This window comes from Mauremys mutica, chromosome 18 (assembly GCF_020497125.1).
Source record: "Mauremys mutica isolate MM-2020 ecotype Southern chromosome 18, ASM2049712v1, whole genome shotgun sequence".
Lineage (NCBI taxonomy): Eukaryota > Metazoa > Chordata > Testudines > Geoemydidae > Mauremys > Mauremys mutica.
Window position 1 is genome coordinate 19,738,938 of NC_059089.1, and position 24,360 is coordinate 19,763,297.

The 24,360-nt window shown below is 44.7% G+C and overlaps 1 protein-coding gene across 3 annotated transcripts in view; it reads right to left on the reverse strand.

Annotated features, from left to right (window-relative positions):
- DDX31 (DEAD-box helicase 31) overlaps positions 1 to 24,360 on the reverse strand; it is a 70,131-nt gene that overhangs the window by 21,570 nt on the left and 24,201 nt on the right. For 2 of the 3 annotated variants that reach the window (XM_044992454.1, XM_044992453.1), the window contains 5 exons: positions 23,353 to 23,412; positions 15,864 to 15,914; positions 13,994 to 14,133; positions 5,812 to 5,893; positions 253 to 364 (listed from right to left, as the gene is read on the reverse strand). In XM_044992454.1, the coding sequence (XP_044848389.1) occupies positions 253 to 364; positions 5,812 to 5,893; positions 13,994 to 14,133; positions 15,864 to 15,914; positions 23,353 to 23,412 (445 nt within the window). Of the gene's footprint in view, positions 1 to 252; positions 365 to 2,935; positions 3,094 to 5,811; positions 5,894 to 13,993; positions 14,134 to 15,863; positions 15,915 to 23,352; positions 23,413 to 24,360 lie in introns of those variants that run through there. The other variant, XM_044992456.1, reaches the window with a different exon arrangement.

Genomic DNA, 24,360 nt, shown 5'->3' on the forward strand with positions numbered 1-24,360 from the left:
AGACACTCATGTGACTGGGTCAGAGCTCCCTAGATGCAAATCCTAATGAAAGCCAAGACTGAACTTCATTTGTGCGTAATACACAAAAGCAAGAAATTAACATTTAATATCGTTATAAAGCCTTCTGCGTCCATTTCAACCCCCCTTAGAGACATTTCTGCTAGGCCTTTCCACCAAAGCCCACCCCATCAGAGGGGAACCCTTGCCGTTTGTATCAGCCTGTCAGCAATAAGTTTAAAGAAACCTACTGACCTTTCTTTGCCCACTGGACAGTTCCCTCACCGGAGTGCACATAATTTTCAAATTCCGTCTGCAAGACCGTCGCCCGTTCCCGCACTTCCTGGGGGTTCGTGCCACGGGATTTCTAGGAGGGCGGTGGGAGGATTAAAGGAAAGACAGAGTTTGAGTCAGGAATAATGAAGCAGTTTAGAATAGATTTAATAACAGTAAAATCACACAGTAACCACCCCGGGGCCAACGAGGGTAATCCTCTCAATATTACTAGGGAAAAAAATATGTATAGATAAAGATGTTAAAGTCAAAGCAACCAGTGAGCACTGCTTTGTGAAGGGAGCAAATCAGGTTTAATTTTGTGTTTTCTAACACCTATCACATATATTTTCCCCCCTCTCCTGCTAGCAGCCACTTTGGATTCACCGATTCAGCTTCCAATCTTGATTACAGCAGAGTCAGTCTGGAGTAACTCCATCCAGATCAGTGGAGTTACTCCAGACTGACACCACTGGGCCCAGTTTTCTCTTGTGTTTTAGAATGATGTTATTCTAAGTAAGACAGGGAGTAAATCAAATCAATCAATCAATTAATCAATCCATATAACCAGTCCCGCCCTAGGACAATGAATTAAACCACCCACATTCATTCTCTCTCATTCCCTATCAACTTCCTGCTCCTTATTCTCATCTTACCTGATCTTCCTCTCCCTACACTTCCTTTTTCATTCCCATCTACTTCCCAGGACCCTCCATCCAAGCTGCTCTCTCCACTTCTTTCTTCCACTCTTGGCCTACCGCCTTCCTAGACCATGAACAATCTCTTCCTTCCTGCACCCTAAGTGCCCTCTCCACTTCCTTCCAGAGAGCCCCTGTTCTGCAATGACGTCTCTGTACTTTCCCATGCGTGAACCATTGTCCCATGTATTGCGTCTGTGCACAGTAGACAAGAGGCTCTAGTCATTTTACTGGATTTGGGGGGGAAAAGGTCTATATAATCTCCAAGCTACAAAGCACAGCAGACCAAATTGACTCCTGGTGATACAGGGTGCAAGGCTGACTTCAATGCCGTCATGTCTGCTTACACCTGTGGAGAACTGACTTATTAACAATAACTAATCTGATGAGCTATTTTGCAGTTGAGGGTCCATGCAAAGATTTAATATGCCAGAAGTGGAGCCACCTCACCAAAGCGGACATTTGTCATTGTCATTATCAAGTTTCTACTGATGTGAAACATAAAACTTTTTTTCTCTCCCCTTCCCACCCTCTCCACTTTTTCTTTTGTTAAGCCTCACAGGCGGCATAGAGTGTCACCTTCCCAGCGTTTTTTAATATGAATGTGAAATTAGCGAGGTTGCCCTTTCCCCTGGCGGACAGAATCCTCTGTTATTAAAAAGTAAAGCACTTTAATAATGAAAACTTTTTCTCTTTTTCCTGTGTTTTAACTGTTTAAAATTAATGAGAAGGGCATAACAGTTGTCAAAGCGATATTGAAAGCCGGGTAGCCAGGACCGAATAAGCACGAAAATCCCTCCAGAGTGTTAAATAAACAGTGCTTCAGCCCTCTCCGAATCCCTCTGTTGGTTATTGTATACATTCTGTAACAGCACTCAGAATAGATCTGAGCGCTGGGGAGGCAGAAAGGTTTCAGAATTCCAATAAAGGCCTCAAATTAAAGACAGCCTGGTGCGAATTCCAGGAGAAAATTAAAGAGACCTCAAGCTTAAGTGACAGGTGACTTGCTTCTGTGTCACAACTGTCAGGGGATTTAGTGATAATATGGCAATATATTACAAAGGACTTTTCTTATTTCCCCCTTTAGGCTTCAAAATGAGGCATCTCTTCTTGCTGGTGGAAGAAGGGGGGAAAGTAAGACTAAAACGAGGGATAAAAACTAGTGCATAATTTCCATAGTGTGAGGTCAGCCCAAGAAAAATAAATCAAAAAAAGCAAACGGAAGAAAACATAACGTCCTTAGAAAACACCTTCCCCCCTCCTCTCCTATCCTCCTCAACCCCGCCGGAAAGATTTCATTTTAAAACTTCCCCCCTAATGGGCATGAAGAAATCTGGGTTTTGATTCCTGCCTTCCAGGGAGGTTGGTCTTAAAAAAAATAAAAGATCTAAATTTAAAACTGACTCAGAGTCGAGCAGTGTAAAAAAAAAAAGCCACCGTACACCACTGTCTGAGGCTGTGGACAGATACAACGAGTGGATTGGCAGCTACAAGCAAGTCTGCATCCTTTACACCCTCGAGTAAATCTCATTCCTGAGAGTATCCCTGATCAAGTCAGAGAGACAATACACCTGAGGCCCTTCTACCATATGCCAAGGCCCAAAAGATAACGTATTGCAGTATTTGCTTGGCTGTTTCTCCTTCTACATATATTTACTGCCTCACTTAGTGGAACTAACCTTTGTAACTCATGGATGCTGAACTGTGTGTTGCGTGTATGTATGTGCTATGTTACAGACTCCGCCTCGTTTACGAAAGGTTCTACTACTCTTGTGTTTGTACAGTGCCTTGCGCAATGGGACCACATTCTTGGCTGGTCCAGAGGCACTGCCATAATAAACATAATTAATAAATAATAATATGCACAAAGAGCAACTAATTTTATTTGCACATTTCATGACATCACAGGAAAAAAAAGCAACCATGCTAAAAAAAAAAAAAAGATACATTCTCTATTTCATAAGAGAGAAACGTATGTCTATTAAGACTGGGTTTTTTTTGGGAAGGATACTGGAAATCTCCAAGTTCATTAAGGAAAAGGGTTAACAGAAACGAGAACAGGAGGGATTTTCTTATGGTTAAAAAAGAAGGCGGGGGGGCATAATACATCCTGCTTCTGTGATACCTGAAAACAAAATGAAGGATGTTGTTTTAATAACTTTTTTTGCTTGGCTGATTCCAACCCTCTTGCACAGTCCCCAGAACCCACCAAGGTATTTTTTTCTACCCCTCCCCCCGTAAAAGTTGAAAGATCAAATTTATTCTCTTTGTAGGTGGGTGAACAGTCACGCACCCAGATGTAGCCACATATATATTTTATGTGTCTAAATATAAAATATACATTTTACAGGCACTTCAGCTCACTCCCCAGTTGCTCACAGGAGCCCAAAAATGTGTGTTCCAAAGGGGTATTTATAATGGACTTCAGTCAAGGCGGTGAGAGACGAAAAGCATTATAATGAGGACTGTGTGTGCAGGAGTATCACATATACATGACTCCATGCGTGGAGAGCTGATAAGGTAAAGAGAACTCTGTAACTTGCAAGCAGCAAAGTCATTACTGGGTTAGGTTAGATCCTTCATAACAAGTGGAAATTAAAAGTTGCAGTCGCTGTCTGTTCCACATCCAATCTATTCTGTTCTTCGTTTGCTGTACTGGCTCTATGGAAAAGTCCTACAGCATTTAGTAGGGGATGATAGCCTTTCCATAGACCTTTTAGAAATCACCCTATAGAATTTGAGAGAGAATTAGATCCCTGATATAGAATGCTACAGGCTGCCATAGAAAGGACTGCATCCTCTATAACATTTTATAGGCTTTTAAAGAGTAATGTCTATAGAATCCTATTTAATGTTCATAGAACTATATTGGTTTCACCCCTATTCAATTTTTCAGGACATTCCCGTAACAAGATATTTCTTCTCTTGGTCACTGTCTTTTAAACCTGTGTCAGGCAGCACCACCAACTTCCCACAACTAGGGTGAATCCCAGCTCCACTGAATTTAATGGCAAACTTCCCATTGTCTTAAATGGGGCCAGGATTACAACTTTAGACTGGCAAGCTCCTTGGGGAAGAGATCATCTTTTTGTTATACGTATCGCACCTAGCACAATGGGGTTCTCTAGACGCTACCACAAGTAATGAATGGAAATACTAACTGGTTTCCAAATATTGGTTTATTTTGGTGTGGTTAGCAGTTAGCCTTATTCTACAGATGGAGAAAATGAGGCACAAACAGTTTGTTAAGGCCAATGTTTTCAAAAGTGGCCACTGATTTGAGAACCCTCAGTGGTTGGGTTCTCAATTCAATGCACCATGGGCCTGATTGTCATAAGCTTCAAAAGAGCTGCAATTGAAAAACCAAACCAAAACCTTCCAGAGAAATATTTTCTCTTCCCAGCCAACACAATTACACTGGCCCAAGATTCTGCCCTGGGCCGGTACCAGGTTTTAAGTGGGGTATCTTTAGAGCCAGCAGGGCTAGAAATTGGAGTTTTGTAATTGTTGAAAGGGGATTCCAAGTCTCCAAGGATACACACAAAGCTTACTTCCAGGCAGGAGCGTGCACAGGAATAAAATATGACCATTTTTGGAGGGGCACATTCTGTGCCTCTGCTGCAGTCCCAGGGCTGGAGGAGCTGTCAGCTCCCCCCACAAACCTGGGGCCAGAGGAGTTCTGTGCCCCACCGATTACTGGGGGGAAGGGACATGCCCCTGCTTGCCCTCCTCGTGGACGCCTCTGCTTCCAGGGATACTGGACTTCAAAGTAGTGACACTTTTATGCATAGAAAAGGTACATTAGATCATTTTTAGAGAATGCAGCAATCCCAAACTCACACCAACAAATCCTTTATCCTAACACACACACTTATTAAACTATGTATTTGTTAGACTACTTTACAGACCACACTCCTGAACAATAAGGATTTGTTCCAGTCAACATACAACAGAAAATAAAAAACAAACTGTATATACTGTATATTGACTCGAGGAAAGGGCCAGAAAGACATGGTTTTGACTAGAAATGTCAGATGATCCACAGATCTTCATGGCAGAAGATGTATGGCATAACAGAAGGAGGACTCTTTTTCAAAGGCATGGGAACACCCACAGTTGCCGTCAATGGGAAACTTGAAGACACCGCACAAGTTGAAGACTGTTGGCTGGTGTAATGGAACGAGTGAACTGGCAAATTAATGAGCAAGTGGAAAAATAAACCTGGATAATGCTTGACTTTCCCTCGCATTCTATCTAAGACCTGGGCTCTTGAACAGCAGTCCTCTCCAATTTGCTCTAATGACTGAGAGACCCCTTGCAAGTGTCTCCATTCTGTGAATTAGCAAGGAATGAGCTGATCCAAAACCCACCAATGTCAGAGGAAAGACTCCCATCCGCGGCAATGGGCTTTGAGCAGGCCCTACGCAAACAAAGGTGAAAATTAAAAAACCCTGGAGAATGCATCACAAAAATGTTTATTTACTTGGAGGACTGTTGTACAGTTTGTAATCACTTAGAATATTTCAGAATCTGCCAGCTAATGGACTGCAGTAGGTTTGTAAAAAAAGCAATGCAGTTTCTTTGCCATAAAAGCCCTCACTACGGCACGGCTTGCTGTGAAATCTTTGCTGAGAATTGTAACGGGACATTTTGGAGCAAAACTTTCAAGGAACAGAGATTAGGGAAGTGTGGAATAGCAAGGTTCAACTGTCATTTTGCCCTGCCCAGATCATGGGTTTGCTAATACCTTGTCTTGAAGAAACAGAGCCAAGGAAAAGCTTATTTGTCATGCTTGGTTAGGAAACGTAAATTTAAGCGATTCCGAATCAGAACATTTGCTCACCTTGGTTCCCCATCGGCGCCCCTTGAAACGATCGTCTTTCATCAGGCTGGACAGAATATCCTCCATCTTCATTTCGGAGACACTGATGCAGCAGAAAAGGAAACAAAAAAATGGTAATGTCTCATCTTTTCCCAAAGACAATGCGCAGCTTTCTTTATGGCTACGTCTACACTGGCAATTGAACAACAAAACTTTTGTCTTTCAGAGGTGTTAAAACCACCCCCCAACCCTCAAAAGACAAAAGTTTTGCCATGACAAGTGCCAGTGTGAACAGCGCCGCTCGCTGGGAGTAGAAGTTTTTTGTCGGCGGGGAACCAACAAACAGCGGCTACATTGCGCGACTTTTAGGGGCATGGTTGTTGCAACACAGCCCTGTCACTAAAAGCTGTGTAGTGGAGACATAGCCTACAAAAGTTGACTCGCTTCCTCACCAAGGGGATCAGACATACCCAGTGATCTCCAAAACCTCACAGAATGGCAAAGCGGGGCAGAGGGGACCAACGCCTAAAATTTAAGCCTGAGAATCTAGGCTCTGACATGCTGCCCAATACGTTTTCTTAGTGCTTCTCACTCCCAACGAGTCTCACTTCAGCCACAATTTACAACATCACCATAACTGACACAGAACCTGGGAGATGTCTGAAGACCTGGAGTGAAATCTTTGTCCTACTGAAGTCAACGGGAGTCTTTTATATTGATTTCAATAGGGCCACGATTTTACTCATAATCTTGCTCCCATTAAACTGAAGGTCAAAACTAACAAATACTTTAGTGGTGCAGGATGTAACATAACAGTAGCCATGGGTGGGAAGTGAAGAACACCACTGTAGTCCATTGGAAGATTCTTGGCTCTCACCTGCCATAAAGTCTTCAATAATTAGTACTTCCAATTTTAAGGTTTAACTGAAAATTATTAATTTAGCGCTACAGAAAAGAAGCAGAGTAACTGGGAAATATTAGTGTATTACGGAAAAAGTACCAGATAAAGTTTCCATATGGTTCCTATCCTCAGTAATTTTGAACTGGTCAGTTTTACAGTAATAATTAATAAGACTATGAACCTCTAACACACCTGGATGATCTCAAAGGACTTTAATAAACATTAAGGTGACTTGCAAAATAAAAGAATTGAGTTTGTGCACTTGTGTGTGCATATATATGAGAGAGAGAAATTCATGGATTCAAGGCCAAAAGGGACCATTCTGATCATCTAGTCCAGTGGTCCCCAACCTTTTCATCTGGTGGGCACCAGACAAAGGACCGTGGCGGTGGTGGAGCATCCGCCGAAATGCCACTGAATTTCTGCAACGTTTCGGCGGCGACGCCTCTTGATGACACCGCTTGTCAGCAGCAAGAAATTCTGTGGCATTTTGGTGGATGCTCCACCGCCGGCCAGGACCCCTGATCTAGTCTGACCCCTGTATAACACAGGCAACAGACCTTCCGCAAAATAATTCCGAAAGAGTATCTTTTAGAAAAACATCCCATCTTGATTTTAAAACTGTCAGTGCTGGAGAATCTACCAATACCTTTGGTAAATTGTTGGAATGGTTAATTACTCTCGCCATTAAACATTTGTGTCTTATTTCCAGTCTGATATTGTCTAGCTTCAACTTTCAGCCAGTGAATCATGTTACATCTTTTTTGCTAGACTGAAGAGCCCATAATTACATATTTGTTCCCCAAGTAGATACTTATAGACTGTAATCAAGTTACTCCTTAACCTTCTCCAATTTATCGACATCCTTCTTGAATTGTGGACACCAGAATTGGATGCAATATTCCAGCAGCAGTCACATTTATGCCCAATAGAGAGGTAAAATAGCCTCTCTTCTCCTGCTCGATTCCCCTGTTTATATATCCCAGAATTGCATTAGCTCTTTTGACCCCAAAGTCAGACTGGGAGCTCATGTTCAGCTGATCATCCAACACAACCCCCAAATCCTTTTCAGAATCACTGCTTCCCAGGGCAGAGCCCCGCATCCCATAAGTATGGCCGATATTCTTTGTTCCTAGATGGATACATTTAGCCATATTAAAATGTATTAAGAATTAAAACAACATTCTGTGAAAATCTGAGGGCCCAATACACTTTTTTTCTGGCACATTATGCAGTTGCTCCTCCACATTTTTCAACTGTAGCAAACTCTGTGCCTGTGTGAAAGCATAGAGGGGCCCTTATTTTTAAATCACAACATTCTAAATGTAACAAACAGAATTTTTTGGCCAAGTGCTTTTGCCTAATGCTACCACGTGGAAGACTCCGGGTCAACACACAGACCCATCATATTCCCCAGCTCAACAAGGTGTGGAGTGCATCCAAGTCTCCACTGGAACACACAAAGCTTACTTCCAGGCAGGCAAGTCAACCTAGATACAATCTACATGGAGCTACTATTAGGTGGGTGCATAACTGGTTGGAAAACCATTCCCAGAGAGTAATCAGTGGTTCACAGTCAAGCTGGAAGGACATATTGAGTGGGGTCTTGCAGGCATCAGTTCTGGGTCCGGTTCTGTTCAATATCTTTATCAATGATTTAGATAATGGCATAGAGAGTACACTTATAAAGTTTGCAGACGAGACCAAGGTGGGAGGGGTTGCAAGTGCTTTGGAGGACAGGATTAGAATTCAAAAATGATCTGGACAAACTGGAGAAATGGTCTGAAGTAAATAGGATGAAATTCAATAAGGACAAATGCAAAGTACTCCACTTAGGAAGGAAATCATCAGTTGCACACATACAAAATGGGAAATGACTGCCTAGGAAGGGGTACTGCAGAAAGGTGTCTGGGGATCATAATGGATCACAAGCTAAATATGAGTCAACAGTGTAACACTGTCATAAAAAAAAAAGCAAACATCATTCTGGGATGTATTAGCAGGAGTGTCGTAAGCAAGACACAAGAAATAATTCTTCTGCTTTACTCCACGCTGATTAGGCCTCAACTGGAGTATTGTGTCCAGTTCTGGGTCCCACATTTCAGGAAAGATGTGGACAAACTGGAGAAAGTCCAGAGAAGAGCAACAAAAAAGATTAAAGGTCTAGAAAACATGACCTATGAGGGAAGACTGAAAAAAATGGGTTTGTTTAGTCTGGAGAAGAGAAGACTGAGCAGGGACATGATAGCAGTTTTCAAGTACATAAAAGATTGTTACTAGGAGGAGGGAGAAAAACTGTTCTCCTTAGCCTCTGAGGATAGGACAAGAATCAGTGGGTTTAAATTGCAGCAAGGGCAGTTTAGTTTGGACATTAAGAAAAGCTTCCTGTCTGTCAGGGTGGTTACGCACTAGAATAAATTGCCTAGGGAGGTTGTAGAATCTGCATCGTTGGAGATTTTTAAGAGCAGGTTAGACAAACATCTGTCAGGGATGGTCTAGATAACACTTAGTCCTGCCCTGAGTGCAGGGGACTGGACTAGATGACCTCTCCAGGTTCCTCCCAGTCCTAGATTTCAATGACACTATAAAGGCAGCCTATACAGCCCTGGGGTAGATAACAAGCAGCCTCATTGTCACTCCACGATGATGCTCTTCATGTGATTAAGGAGCTCCTAAAGATCAGCCTAGTCTCAACCAGAAAGATGGATGAGAGGACCTAGAGGCTAGGGGAAAAGAGTGGAATCAGCAGGATTTTTCCATGCTTCACCATCCCCCAAAACAAAACATTGTAAAGGACTCTGTTTTACTAGCTTGCAGCATCCATTTCCCAGCCAAGTTATTCCTCTTTCCCACTAGATCTTGCAATCATTACAACTGACTGCAATGTTACTCGGGTTAGGGCTGATCGGACACAGACTCCCCGTTGGATGAGCTCACTCACCAAGTCTGACATAGCCTCAGCAGCCATTTTCAATGCCAGCCCTAAGACTTTATTTTCTTTCCTTTCTGGGATCAAAATTGAAAAAGTAAAACTTCAACATCTCTTCCCAATGCCCTGCCTGTTTGTGATCATTAAAAATCCTGTGGAGCCTTTTGAAATAAAGGAGACAATCTGGTGTCATAGCCAAGCGTCACAAGGGGTGTTTATTTTCATGTAAAGCCAAAGTAGCTTCACCAAAGTCAATGGAGTTACTATGGATTTATACCTGTTTACAGGAGAGCAGAGTTTGGACCAGTATTTAGGAATCTTTCTGGATCAAAGGTGTCATAGGAATGTAAGGACTCTGAAAGGTATTGTTTTTGTTTTCTTAAATTTGGTGCACCTGAGGATCTCAAAGCACTTTACAATAGGAATCAATCTCGATCCTCACAATACTCTGCAAGACAGGGATAAAAGTAGTGACTTGCAGCTATGGAAAAAGAGGCACAGACAGGTTAAATAACTTTTCCCAGGTCACATAGGGAATCAATGGCAGAACCAGGAATGGAACCCAAGAATAAATACTGACAGCTCCACAATTCACACTGCTAAATGCAAGCAAGGCACATGGGAAAGCATCCCCCTACAGTTCTGCTTACGAACCTTGATCGTGACCTGCAGTACCACACCGTCCTTGCTATTTCAGTCCTACCCAGTTAAAGGAACCAAGGTGAACACAACTTCTTGCAACAGCAAGTTCATGACATGCCGAGGAAGGAGCAGAGCCAGTCCAGAGAAGTTATGATTTGGACCAAAGGGTTGTGAGTTATGGTTCTGCATTGGCCAATATCCCAGCCTATGTGGAATGCAAGCATCAGCTCTTATGCAGCGAGGAAATCTTGCACAGAGAAGAGTCCTTCACAGAGAATGTAGAGGTAGAGAAAGGAAAGGGGAGGGGGGGAAGGGAAATGGAGCATAAAAAGACAACTGAGGATTTTTCTGTTTGTTTTTGAAAAGCATAACAGTAAATTAAAACATAAATGGCAACCACTTAAGCAAGAGAAAGGCATTTCTCCCCATATCCCCAAAGGTTGCTCTGACACAGCTATGAATGAACATGTCAAGCCTTTGACATTGATTTGCCTGAGATATGTCACCCCTTCTCCTCTCTCCTGGCGTGGTGCCAGCTCGCAGCCTTATAGATATGCGAACTCAGTTCACAACGGGGAGCATCATGCAGAGGGGGAATGGAGGGATATGTAAGGGGGGGAACGACTCGTGCCTTCACATGGATGCGCTTTCCTTCATAAATTAGGCAGCCGTTAAGAGAGAAAGAAATTATCTGATGGCTGTCGAAGCAGGCGCGGCTAGATTACACTTGAAGGAACTAAAAGAGACATAAGCAAAAAATACATATATCCATATCTCACCGACTTTCTTATGCTTCTTGCTTCCTTCCTTTGAAGGAAAATCTTTTAGTTACACACAGGGCTGAGGCAGACCATTTTGGAATCTAACCTTAAAAAGAAGAGGGAAATACATATGAAATGACAGGGGGGGGGGGGGAAGAGAGAGAGAGAGAGAGAGAGAGAGAGAGAGAGAGAGAGTGTGTTTCTGGCTAGGGAGGGAAAACGTAACATTAAATTACGCAAAGCAAGAAAACAAAGTTGCAAAGGAAACCATACAGCATTCCTGAACCCACTGGGTATTACCATTCTCAGCAAAGCCAAAATGGAATGGTTTTGGCAAAGCCTAACCCTGCGCTGAGATTTTAGAAGCCAAATAACGACTTTAGGTACAGGTGAAAATTAACTGCGAGTGATTTCCGATGTCATTCCTAATTCTGAAATAGATTTTTATTCAGGAACAAGCCGCGGCTGCTCTGATTGTTTATGACTGTCAACAGTTCTGAACCTAAACCCAATGCCCACTGGGGGAGGAAAAAATCCTCCTGGCCAGATCCTCAGCTGGCATAAATCAGCACAGCTCTGTTAATTTACACCAAAACTCCAGCGACCTGTTTTGCCCTTTGTCTTCCTAGAGACACACATTTTACCTAGTATTTTACATATTGATAAACCCATCGGGACTTTATTTAAAAGCCTATTTTAAGTTAAGCAAAGAAACAAAATACAAACCCAAACAACTTATGCAGGCTTCATAGAAAGATATAAAAAAGATCCGGGAACAAAAGTTATCATGGCAGTCCAGCGCCTCTTGTCTTTCGCCCTCTACCCTAATTTAAGTTGTCAGGAATATCACCGTAATGCTCAGTTTATGAAGCGTGGTGGCAATTTGTATGGATGGCACTTGCTGCCCTGAGCTTCAAGCTGCCTTTCCGAATCTTTTGGTAATTCATCAGCACTGCTCTCTAGTCTGTTGCCCCCTCCCGTACGCTGGCAGGATGATTTGGAAGTGAACAAGATATGCCACTACATCTACATACAAGCCAAGCCACCCGCCTGTCCCAATTAGACACACATTTCTCCGATCAGGTAACTGTGGGTGAATTACACTCCACTCTTCTAGAGGCCCGTAATCCTATGGCAAGCAAGTTTTATTACGAGGATTAAATTGAAAAATCAGACAATATACTCAGTGTTATTTGGCTGTACTGATTTCAGAAGGGCTAAAATACATTCACATACACTTCCTCCGGTCAAGCTGTGGCACATAACATCTAAGGACACCCAAAGAGCAGCGGCCAGCTCAACAACTGGTCTCCTTAGCCGGTATAACTGCTAGCAGGCTCAGGAGACACTACTCCTTAAACTTGTCAAAAATACCCAAAGGGATGAAACTTTGCTAATTAAAATTAAAGTAAAATAAAAACAGGCAGTTTTACCTCTTTACCCCTTCCCCACAAACAAAAATACAACTTTCCATCTGGAGTTAAAAACTCACAATAATGTGGGATTTCACCTTTAAAAGGTCAGTGCTATTTGTTATATGGGGGAAAAAAACAACAAAAAACCCACAACCCTGTCAGCTTAGCCCTCCATGTCTTGCTGGTGTCTGCTTAATCGATCATTTCCTGGGACAATGGATGGCTCTTTGTTAGACCACTACATGGCTCACCACCTAGAAGAATCCAGCATTTGTTGCCAATGTTAGTTTATTTCAAGAATTCAAAACCAAATTAGAATCTGGGCAGCTCCACCCCATTTATACACCCACAATATAAAAGCCAGTTCATGTGTGTATCGTCGTTTATGGGTCTGCACTGCAGTGATTTGACTTGGCTGTTGTTCTGAACGACAAGAGACATTGATATGAGGAGCACAAGAAGGCGTGAACGTCCAAATGGTTTGGGACGTGGTGGCAGAGTAAAGAGAGCTCCAAAGCAGCAGTGATTAGCAAGGATGGGGAGGATTCACTCTAGGATGCACAGCCCTGGTTAGAGGTAGGCTCCTTCCCTCCTAAATTGAGAGGAAGACTTCAGTGTTCACAACAACTTCAGGACTGATGGCTCCCAGACACAGAACTCCTATTTATACACAAAGCAGGGAGAGGCAGTGCAAACTTCCCCCACCTCAATATGCACCTCATGTTGGGTCACCTCTAAGGGTCAGAAGGCAATTCAGTCTTCATGACATGTTCCTCCTTGGTTTTATTCAGGAGGGAGCTGAGGGAGGGACTAACAGGGTGGTGGGTTTTGTGACGTGGATGCTTGTCCATTGAGAACTAAGACCTCATTTCATGCAGACTGCTGAACAGCCATCCATATGTAGACTCTGGGCATCCTTACTAGCCTGTCTGGCCTTCCTCAGCCCTACTTCCACATTCTTTGACTAGCCACAGCTGGCAAGTGCTACGAAAGCCTCTTCCCCAGGCTTTGCCAATACACCTCACTCTTCGCCTGCAACACTCATGTCATCCCAGTGCCGGGACCCTGTACAGTTCTACCGGACTCTCGTAAATAGGATTTGCAACAGTCTCTACTATTGCAGTCCTGAGCCTAAACATATGGCACAGTTTGGCCAACTCTCTCTCAGCTGTGACCTCTAACTCCCCAGTTACGCCAGTCCTGGATCTCTGGTGAAGAGACAGCATGAACTCTGACAACATGGGCAAGTGTCCAGTAGCCATTAGAGATGCTCACTTGACTTGTGACCTCCAGTAGGCAAGGTCTGAATGCAGGGCTTTAAAGGTAACAATTGTGCACAATAGATCCCTTCCTTGCCATCCCCCCCCAGTAAATTTGTCATACTGATGATTTTATAGGTTTTAGTTCTCTCTTTCTGCCATTCTGGGGCTAGTCCTGAAGCACAAGAATTAATAACTCTTATTAAAACCTGTACAAGACCCAGTCCCTCTGCAAGTGCCATGGAAGGTTAATTAGCTGAGATGAGCTGAAACTTTTGTTCAGGTTTCTGACTCACTTAATCTTGTGAGAAGCCAGCGAGTTGACATATTCTGCCTCCGAAGGAGTCAGGATGAGCAAGCTGTTCCCGTGACAGCCAATCCGAGCCGTCCTCCCAATTCGGTGGATGTATTCTGCAGGTGAAGCTGGAGCGTTATACTTCAAAAGGAAACATGAGAGAGAAAAGGAGGAATTAACAGAACACAGTGGTGTTAATTATAAACAAGGCACCTTGTCTATTAACCTAGAAAGAATCCGGGTGCCTTGCCTTCCTTAGAAAGGGGCTGTTTATAAAGAACCCATCGGCCTGATCCCTGGAACCATCACTCAGCTCAGCCTCATCAGCCATAGCAGGGTTTTGACATGAGAATGTGACACATTGGCCAAGTTTCAGATAATAGGACAGTTTCCCCATCTCAATGTCTCTCTTCGCTTTTTAAATTTTATTTCTACACAGGCTTGTCAGTAATCTGTTTGCTTTTTTTTTTTTTTAAACAAGATTGCCCACACAGAGCAATAAGCTGCCTGCAGTACATTTGGGAGGAAAGCTGCCAGGAGAAAGGAGAAGGATTCAAATTCAAAGTCAGGCTAAATTGCTCTGGTTTATTTAAAGTGAATCAGTGCCAGTTACTCGGCAGAAAACAACCACAAGCAAAGTACAGGGGTGCAGCATTTTATGTTGGAGGTAGGTGATGGATACAGACCAATTGTCTTTCCATCTCTACCCATCAGACACTATTAACGTTTTGATTAAGCTCCCAGTAATAAACCAGTGACACCCATTTACTTCAATAGGCATTAAAGGTGCTCATCAATTTGCAGGATCCGGTCCTATAAAGTGGGAAAACCAACACACACAGAGACACTGCTTAGACGTAAGCCCTCTGCAGTTTACCTGGAAAAAACCCAACAACCAAAGCCCATTTTAGTGTTTATACCTGCGCCCTTTGGCAAAATCTCCACTGGCTAGAGGTGTGAATAAGATGCTGTGAGCAATCTAATTGCTCCCTGCAGGTCAGTGCTCAGGGACACTGCTCTCATGACAACTGAGCTTTCGCCTTCTGGACAAGCAGAAGTCTCCCAGGGCCTTAGATAATTTGCACTGTGTTCAAGCATTGGCAACTATATCTTTGGATAAATAAATTGGGCCTGCAAACTAAAGACTTTGCCCCCATCCTCCTCTGACTAGCTATCTTTTTTAGCTAAAATTAAAATCAGACTAATTACATCAAGGGGCGTGCTAGAAATTAAAAGGCTGTTACCCAAGTGTCACTAAGGAGCCATCTACACTGCTGCTGGGAGGCAGCAGCACCTTAGATCAGCTGTCCAGGTACGTACCTAGGATCTTGGGCAGGATTATACTTCGGCAGCTAGTTTGAGCTGCCGTCACAGCCACACTGCTATTTTTAACATGCTGGCTCGATCAAAGCTAGAGTGTGCACAAATTACACCCCCACAGCTGCAATGGAGATGGACCCTTAGTACGTGAAAATCTTGGGCTCAGTATTTTTCCTTGTATTTTTCAAAGTCAACTTGTAAAACTTACAATTATTTTAAAGTTAAAAACAATATTTTACACACACTCCTCTCTCCCTCAGTCCTTGAACTTACAACCTGCCACTTATTCAGGGCTTGATCCAGTTCCTACTGAAAAGAAGGGCAAATCCTGCTGTGGAACAAGATGGTACCTGGGAATCCTGGGACCCAGAAGGAAGCTTGGGCCCCGATTCTGTGGGAGCAACTGCACTTACGCAGAGTCTGTAGGACTCGATCTCGCATGGACTCCCGGCTTTCAGGGATTGTATCCAGGTATACGAGTATCAATACAAGGTTTCACTTGTCAAAACACGAGTGTATATTTATTTACACGCGCACACATGGAAACCTACCTGAACAATCCATGTAACCTGAGGCAGGTCTAATCCTCGTGCTGCGACATCCTTTAAAAGTAATTTAAAAAAAAACAAACACAATTTTTAAAAACTGCTTAAAAAATAAAGGGAGATACAATGCACTCAGAATGATCAATATTGGGGGAGCTGCAGAGTTTAAGGCTATGGGAGTTCTACATACTTTGTTTTTTAAACTTTCTATCGGTCCCCACTTAAACAATGTTTATGAGTTAAACAAACAAAAGTCGAAAAAGGGTTTTTACAAAACCGGAAATAGTTTCATTATTTTGGGCCAGCCCCGAACAGATGTAACTATACCCATTTCAATGGAGTTATGCTGATTTATGCTGGCTGAGTCTTTGGCCCTTTAAATTCTATGGGAGACTCATGCTGGTGACGCCTTGTTTCTTGATTTGTGCCACTGAAGAAAACGGAAGTGCTCAGACAGTAAGATACCACCCAGTGTGACTAAGGGTGGCAGTATGTAGCCCTGTGAAAACAATGTTACTGTTTGAATTTAAGCCTCCAACGCAATGTTTGCAATCTGGATGCTGCAGCTTGTGTTAGTGCATGAGAACCTAACAGTGGAAACCGACTTGCCCGAATTTACTTTCCAAGCACCTGCTTCTTATTTAAAAGGCCAACAAGCACCTCAGTAGAGACCAAGACTTGCAGGGAGCAGGTGGGCTCCTCCAGAAGATGGAACCTGATCTAGCCATTTGATTTACACCGAACGGGTTTTGATTTGGAGCCATAAAATTCAACCCTGAAGAGAAGGGTCTGAAATCCTGCTGCTGCTGGGAGAGTTATATGAAGCACTGGCTAGTGAACTGGCCCATCAACTTACAGAAGGACTTTTGAGTGAGATCCTTTGACATACTCACAGCCAGTGCAGATTACAAACAAACCTCTTCAACCAGGTCTTAAGGTTTCAATATTGCCCTCCAAAATAGCTTCAAAATCTCCATCCCTGATTTCCTGCAGCATCCGTATCATCCTTACACATTCCTTGGATTTAGCAATCGCCCCACTCAGTACAGTGGAGCTATGCAGATTTGACTCCGCTGGGAAATGTTTTGGAACACATGTGTCTTTCAGCTCGTTGCAAAATAGGACACATTAAGAATGTAAGCAGGAGCCTAATGTGCTAAAAATGTGTCAGCCGCCCACTGAATGTTTTCATGCAACTCCCACACACGTGAAAGACTAGGAAGCCGAAGTTGCAGCAGCAAAGGCCTTCCCATGAATGCCAGCCAGGTTGCACTGTGGCTCCAAGTGAAGTCAAACAGGAGCCACTTTGCACAGAGCCCACTTAGGGTGTGTGGACACCTGCGGCTGGCCTGTGCCAGCAGACTCGGGCTCATGGGGCTTGGGCTGAGGGGCTGTTTAATTATGATGAAGTTGTTTGGGCTTGGAGCTGCAGCCTGAGCTCTGGGACACTCCCACCTTGCAGGGCCATGGAGTCTGGCTTCCAGCCTGACCCCCGACGTCTACACTGCAATTAAACAGCCCCTTAGCCCAAGTCAGCTGGCACAGGCCAGCTGCGGGTGTCTAACTGCAGTGTAGACAGACCCTTAGAAGTCAACACATCCTTTTGCTCTGAAGCGCTCATTATGAAACGGCTCACTCCTACAGTCAGATGAGCAGATGTGCAAAATGACACATAAGAACATTAAAGCAAATAAATAAGGAGAAATCAATTTTGCAGCAGTATGGGACGATCAGAAAGGCCAACACCCCCTGTTCCTCTGACATGTGTTCTCCAGCCCCAGGTTGAGAACCATTGCTGTAAATAGCATTATCCCCTTGTACACTTGGGAAAACAGACCGAAAAATAAAGAGGTTAGTTCTTGTCCTAACAGAGAGTCAGGGTAGGAGCTGGGATTAGAATTTAGGAAGAGTTCCAGGCTCCCAGCCTCCTGTTAAGTTCGTTAGGCCATGCTGCCTTCTCAGTATCAGCAGCAGGATTCAGTTTAGTTTGCTAATTACTAACACTTATTCGCTTGAGGATTATACTAGCCTTTTAAAACGAGGTCATGTGATTTACTGGTAATTGGAAAGCTCTGCAAATCTTCAAAGATTCCTCAATATCAGCCCACGGGGGTCTCCTGTGGATCCTATTCCTATAAACTGTGTAACGTGACAGCAGCACAGTACAGTTAGGAGGTAGAACGCTCAGCCTACTCGCCTTCTGCTGCTGGGACACCCTATATTCGATGAGATTCTTACTTCATGAACCTTCATAAAATATTTTTTGGGAATCTCCACTGGGGAGGTACCAGACAGAGCTACAGACCTGTGGGGATAAAGATCCATTTTACAAGCACTGACTAAACTAGGTGGTCACGTTTAGCTGTTCTCAATGCTCCAGAGGTGACATCCTGGCATCAGTGAAGTCAATGAGGTTTAAATTTGATTTCACCAACTCCTTCAGTTCCACCCAGCTATTCGATTCCATTCTTAAGACCCAGTTAATAGAAGTGGGATTTACCACACTCAACAGAGATATGAGAATGAGCGTCGACTCGCCCCGGTCCACTTTATAACTAGATACGCTGCCAAACTCAATGAGTTGAAGCACACCAGGCACAGTACAATGCATGTCAGTAATGAACATGCTGATATCATCTCTAGTTCAATCAGGGCCAACGAGGGGGCGGGGGGAGCCGGTAAAAATTACCGGGGCCCCGGTCTGGAAGGGGCCCCGGGGCCCGGCTTCGTTGGCCCTGTTTAGCCAGTCCGCCCTTGCTGGGGGGCCCAAAAAATGTTTTTCTCCAGGGCCTGAACCCGTTCCTGGCGGCCTTGAGTACAATTAGGGCCAGATTTGCACGTGGCCTCCATTACTGCAGGTGGAGTTTTGTGCCCACAAGTAACTATCCCCATGCTTTTGAGCCCCAAAGAAACTGCTGGTGCAAATATCAATAATTCCACCTCTACCCAGCTGATCTGAAACACAACCAGGTAGCTATCACTTAGCTACGAAGAGCCAGGCCTGCAACTCAGTGAGTGCAAAAAGGAGACCGCAGTTATTTGTGGGCACAAGAACTGCTCCTGCAAAAACAGAGGCTGGGGCTGAAAATCTGGCTCTTAACTTCACATCTTTAGTGGAAACGACGGAGACCCAGGGATTAGAGGTGAGAAAATACTATTCTGCCTCCCTGAGGAAGTCCAGAGGATCTTCCATTTAATGCTTCCCTTAGTTTTTCCAAGGCACATGACACAAGCGAGAAAATGCCCTTTGCAGCCTATCAACACCACTCCTTAATCAGCTGTAGGGATCCCTGCTGGCCCAAGCCAGGAGCTCCTCCTCCCACCTGGTGCTTGAGTGCACTGCCTCTCAACAGCGATGGGCCTTCCAGCTGGGAGTGGAAGGAACAAGGAGGCTATTTTACAGGAACAATGTGAAAGGAACAGCAATAGAGCAAGAAGGAAAAAAATCACAGAAGCCGTATATGCGTGTTTCATCTGATCCCATCTGCAGCTAGACTGGAAGCCGCAGAAGGGCATGGCATCAGGACTTATCCAGCCTGGGGAACCACTGAAATCGGTGAGAGCAGAAATTCCACCATTTCTTGTCACCAGATTGTGTTAGTTGCCTGTGGCAGGGTGAGGGGTCGGGGAAGTGACTGAGGAAGCTAAACAAGGTGAATTGCCACAAAACGTTACAGATGGACATGAAACTTTTGCTTGGGCCTCGGTTCACTCGGTCGCTCTTGTGCAACCTAATGACGGTGAAAGAAATCAGTAAAGTCGCTTTTGAAAGACACTCAATGGCGAGGTCTTGAAGACCCTGGGCTTGACAATTGGTTGCCTACATGAGGCCTGGAAGTACAGATGGAAGGCAGCTTGCTCAGGTGCCAGGCTGTCAGTTGGATTAAAATGACTCATTTATTTACCAAAGAACCTCACAAAGTGCTTTAGCTAACAGGGAGAGAGGGCCGAACAGCTCTCCGAGCTGGGGAAGGAGCTATCGTGCCTACCCGGCCTGCCAAAAGTCATTACTGCCGAGTGTGGAAAGCCATCAGCAGGGTAGAGACCCCCACCGGCAGGGTGACAGATTGGGCTGCGTAATCAGAGGAGGAAAGAGAGAGCACAGAAGCTGTCAGAGGCGAAAGCTCTTGGCTGGGGCCGCCAGAAAACTGGCAAGATGAGTTAGCGTGACTGAATAAACAGCAAACAATCTCCAAATGATCTTTCCTCTCTCCCTGGAAGAGATGAACTTGTTTAAAAGGCACATCCCAAAGGAAGCTGAGCAGAACTTTAGCTGCAGGAAACCCTTGGAGAGTCCCAGCCTCTCTAGTCTTTGTTTGCCAGCCTACTTTGCATGGCACAAAAAAATAAAAAATTATATTATATAAATAATAAAAGAAACAGAGCATCCCAGGGACTGCCACCGTGGAAAGATGAGTGAGAGAGATGCCAGAGTCACAGAGAAATAAGAAAGAGGAGGGATTTCCCCCCCCACACATCTCTTTGTTAAGTAACATAAGCCTGTGTTTAGTGAGCAAGACCTGGCACCTTACGGGTACAAAGCACATAGAGGGCTTTGTAGTAAAGGGGCTGGGAACTCCCCCACGTGAAACATTTTCACTGCTAGTCAGGGAACGACAACTTATGGAAGGCACCGGCTGTCAGACAGAGCAATGAACTAGTAGGCAGGAGGCAGGCACATTTCCTGGCTGCCCCGGGGACGTCTGTGTTAGGTGGCACCTGCAGTTCAGGAATAGTGCTAAGTGTCTCTCTTTCCCTAAGGTATTTATATGGCCCACAACTTCCAGACAGGGCAGTGAGGCACACAGAGAGACGAAGGGCGTGTCTGTGCAAACACTTCATTTGTGATAAGCTGGGGTGTGACTTGACCCTGCACTAGTCCGCACATGCTAAGGATCCATGTGGATCCTGCAGCTAAACGCTAAAAGTTCCTTCGTGTGCTTTAATCAACTCCCGTTTCACGGCGGGGTAGGTCAAAGCGCACTAGGGAACCGTTAGGGTGCAGCAGCAGTGTCCACGTGGACAGTTAGTGCTCAGCAGCCTAGTGCAGGGTAGATTTGTACCCCGGCTTGCCACAGACTACGTGTTCATACAGACAAGCCCTCTGACATCCTCAGGATCGCAGAGGACGGCTGTACTAGAAGAGGGAACAGAATCCAGGTCTCCGGAGTCCCACGAGTATCTTTCTTTCTGTTCCCCTTCGTCTTATTTAATTTCCCGTCTGTCCCCACCCTGCTCCCAAGAGCCAAGTATCTTGTAAAGAGGTTGTCGTAGACTGCGTCTCCTCTCCCAGTCCAGTTTCCTGTTGAACTGTCTCTTCCAGGAGTAGGTACCCGGCAAATTGCAGTACCTGGCAAACTGAATCATCTCCATCTCTTTGTCCAAGGCTCAGTCTCTGCTCTCTACTTCTACCTGGGAAGAAGGTAACTGAATCTTCCCGTTCTCTCACTTCCCACCCAGCCCCACTGCAGCTGGATCCTGTGAGCCCAAGGAACCAACACCAACTTCTCAGCTGTTTATAAAGGGTCCATGCTGAGTATAAATGTACTTAACTAAAGATCCCCAGCCCAGAGACATACTCCTGCAGCCGCCTAGTCATGGCTTGAGACAAAGGAACAAAGCAGGCCACAAACCAAGGAACCGCTCCTGTTTATAAAACAGCCTAGTCCTCCAACTGCCTTTGTCCAGATTTGTGCTAAAGCTGATCGCGGCACATAACTAGAAAGCAACAGGCTGTTTTAAGGAAGCAGAATCACCCACCACCAACTGCTGTGCCCTGGCGTGATCGGGTACAGCATTTGGTATGCACTGCAGGTCTTAGATGTGGAGAATCACCCAGCTAAAACCACGGCACAACGATTAGCAGGAGGAAGAGTGTTAAGCCACCAGCTTTCCATTTCTGCGGATTCTGGGTTCCAAACCGGGATCAAGTTCCAAGTGAAAAGGAATTTTCAAACCAGCCCTTTGCGCCATGTGACCGGCTCAGAAGAGGTGGGAATGTATCGAAATTCAGGAATGAGGTGCACTTGCACAGCTGCACCATGCTCATTATAATGCTCCCTAACTTCTGTGGGTGGATTTTGCAGCTCACTGCCCTGGCACTTCATCCATCCAGTTAAAGCAGATCTGAATTTGTGCACTGATGGGGGATGGAGGGACCAAAACTACAGACTCAATAACTTTGAACATACGCCACAGAGAAGAGACAACGTGTTTATGTCCCATCTGCACTTCTGCAGAAAAATGGAGCAATATGTTGTTAGCAAACCTACATTTACTACCCATTGAACCTTCACCCAGCCTTGCATGCTGCTTTCTGAATTGCAGTTGGCCTGTAATGAGCTACTTCCTTGAAAATACTTTTAATTTATAGCATGAGCACAGATTCTAGTAAATAACAGTGATGTAGTATTTAGCATTACCTGGTATTACTTTCAAAGTATTTTACAAACATCAGTGAATTAATAAGATTTACAGCCCTCCTCATGTCGCAGTAGATAAATAATCTCTCGATATTGTCAGGGGAAACTGAGGTACTGTGACTTGATCACGGTCAAGCAAACGGAAGTGGGTTCCTAGGGCCTGGACTAGCATCAGATGGGCACATTTTGCAGGTGCCACAATCTGGGAGAAGCAAGACGGCGAGTCAAAGGCTCCTCTAGGCAGGCTTGGTAATCCCAGTGCAAACTATGGCTTTTACATACCATACAATAAACTACACACCCCACAAACCTGCCACCTTTTTCCTTTAAGAACAACGCGTCACAGCAACGAGAGTAATTTCAGAGCTGGAGAGGGTTTCTCGGCTCTAATTACTCCCGATCACTGTAATTTACAAGTTTGCCGTGTGTCGAAATCACCAAGATTCACACGTTTTCAGATCAACAGCTGCCACTATTAGAGAGCAAATCGTGCAGCCTTCTGCACCATTGCAGCAGGCTAGCTGTGGCACCGACGGGTCAGAAGCTAGAAGTGGAAGGTGCCACATCTACACCAGGGTGCCAGCAAACTTCAGCAGAGCATGGCAATTCCCCTCCCCACCCCTGAAGGAAGCTTGAAGGGCAAGCCATGGATAGCAACAAAGCAAAACACATTTATAATGAAGTAGTCCTCTGGCTGGTCTTCCCTTTAATCCCTGCATGTTTGTGTCCTTAACCTTGGGATAGTCATCAAGTCAGGACAGCTTTTCGTTTACTGCACACGTAGGGCAAGTTGCCACGGAAAGACACATTTTCCAAGACATGCAGGTATACAGACACTTTACATATGGTGCCTTCCATGCAAGGATCATAAAGTAATTTACAAAGAGCGGTAGAGTTCCTATTCTTCAGGTGAGGGAAACTTCAGCATACAGCAGATAAATGACTTTCCCCAGAGAGTCGGGATTAGATCAAGGTCTCCTATCACCCAGTCATCTGCTCTAACCAGTAGACAATACTGCCTCCCAGATCAAGACCCATATAGTCTTTTGCATGTTACATTCTACGTTACCTACAGTGCAAAGTAAGATGCCTGTCTTGGATGGTAAGAACTCCTGGAACACTGCTGTCCTTTCCTAGAGAATAAAAGAAACACAGCACATGTTTATACTCTGTTGTAAAGCAAATAAAGAAAATTTAACAGTTTATGTTTAAACCCTCTTCATCTTCCATCGTTTCTGTCCCGCTTCGAGAAGTGGGCAGAATTCTATGGCTCCATCCCAGCACCGCAGGAGATTTGGAAGTGAAAAAATCTATGGCAGTAGTGGTGTCACTCCACACAGTAAAGACTATCACACCATCAAGGAAAGTGCAGCGTCTGGTGCTGGCCCAAATGGATGCGCCCAACTCAAGATGGCCAATATCCCAAGGGCTTGTGAAGACGCAGGGGGGTGATGTTAGTATGGTGAAAAGGATCACCTGACTCTGTGGGAAAAGGACCCACCAAAGAAGGAAATAGTAGTTTATGTTGGACTAGAGGGAGACAGGTCTAGTTGCTGGCTTAGAAATAATTCTGCCTGGGAGAGTCTATGAGGTGCCCCCTAGTGGTCAAGTTGAGTTAAAGCACTGTCACAGTGACCCCCCACAATCCATGCAGCACTCACATCTTGGGGGGCTTAAGTATTAGAATCATCAACTGCTGAGCTGAATGAAACGTTTTCTCGAACCCACTCTAAAGCGAGACCCTCCCTGCCATTCCCCCATCAGCATCCCCAGGAAGACGCTCGCATGTGGGGAAGCAGCTTAGCCTTGTCACCAAGTCCTGGGCCAGAGAAACTGAATTCTCACCAGAGACGTTTCTCACCCGAACAGAGCTTGGAACGTGGGCTCATCTGATATCACCTCACACAGCTCTGCCGAGACCTGACACAGCTCTACCAATTCACCTGCCGCTCTACCTGCAGAACCTTTTGCTATCCCAGCCCTGGGCCTTTCCTGAACAGACGCTGTTTATTGACCCAATCACACTGTATTTTCTTGTGAAATAAACAGGGACTTTGACTTACATCACCCCATCAAACCCA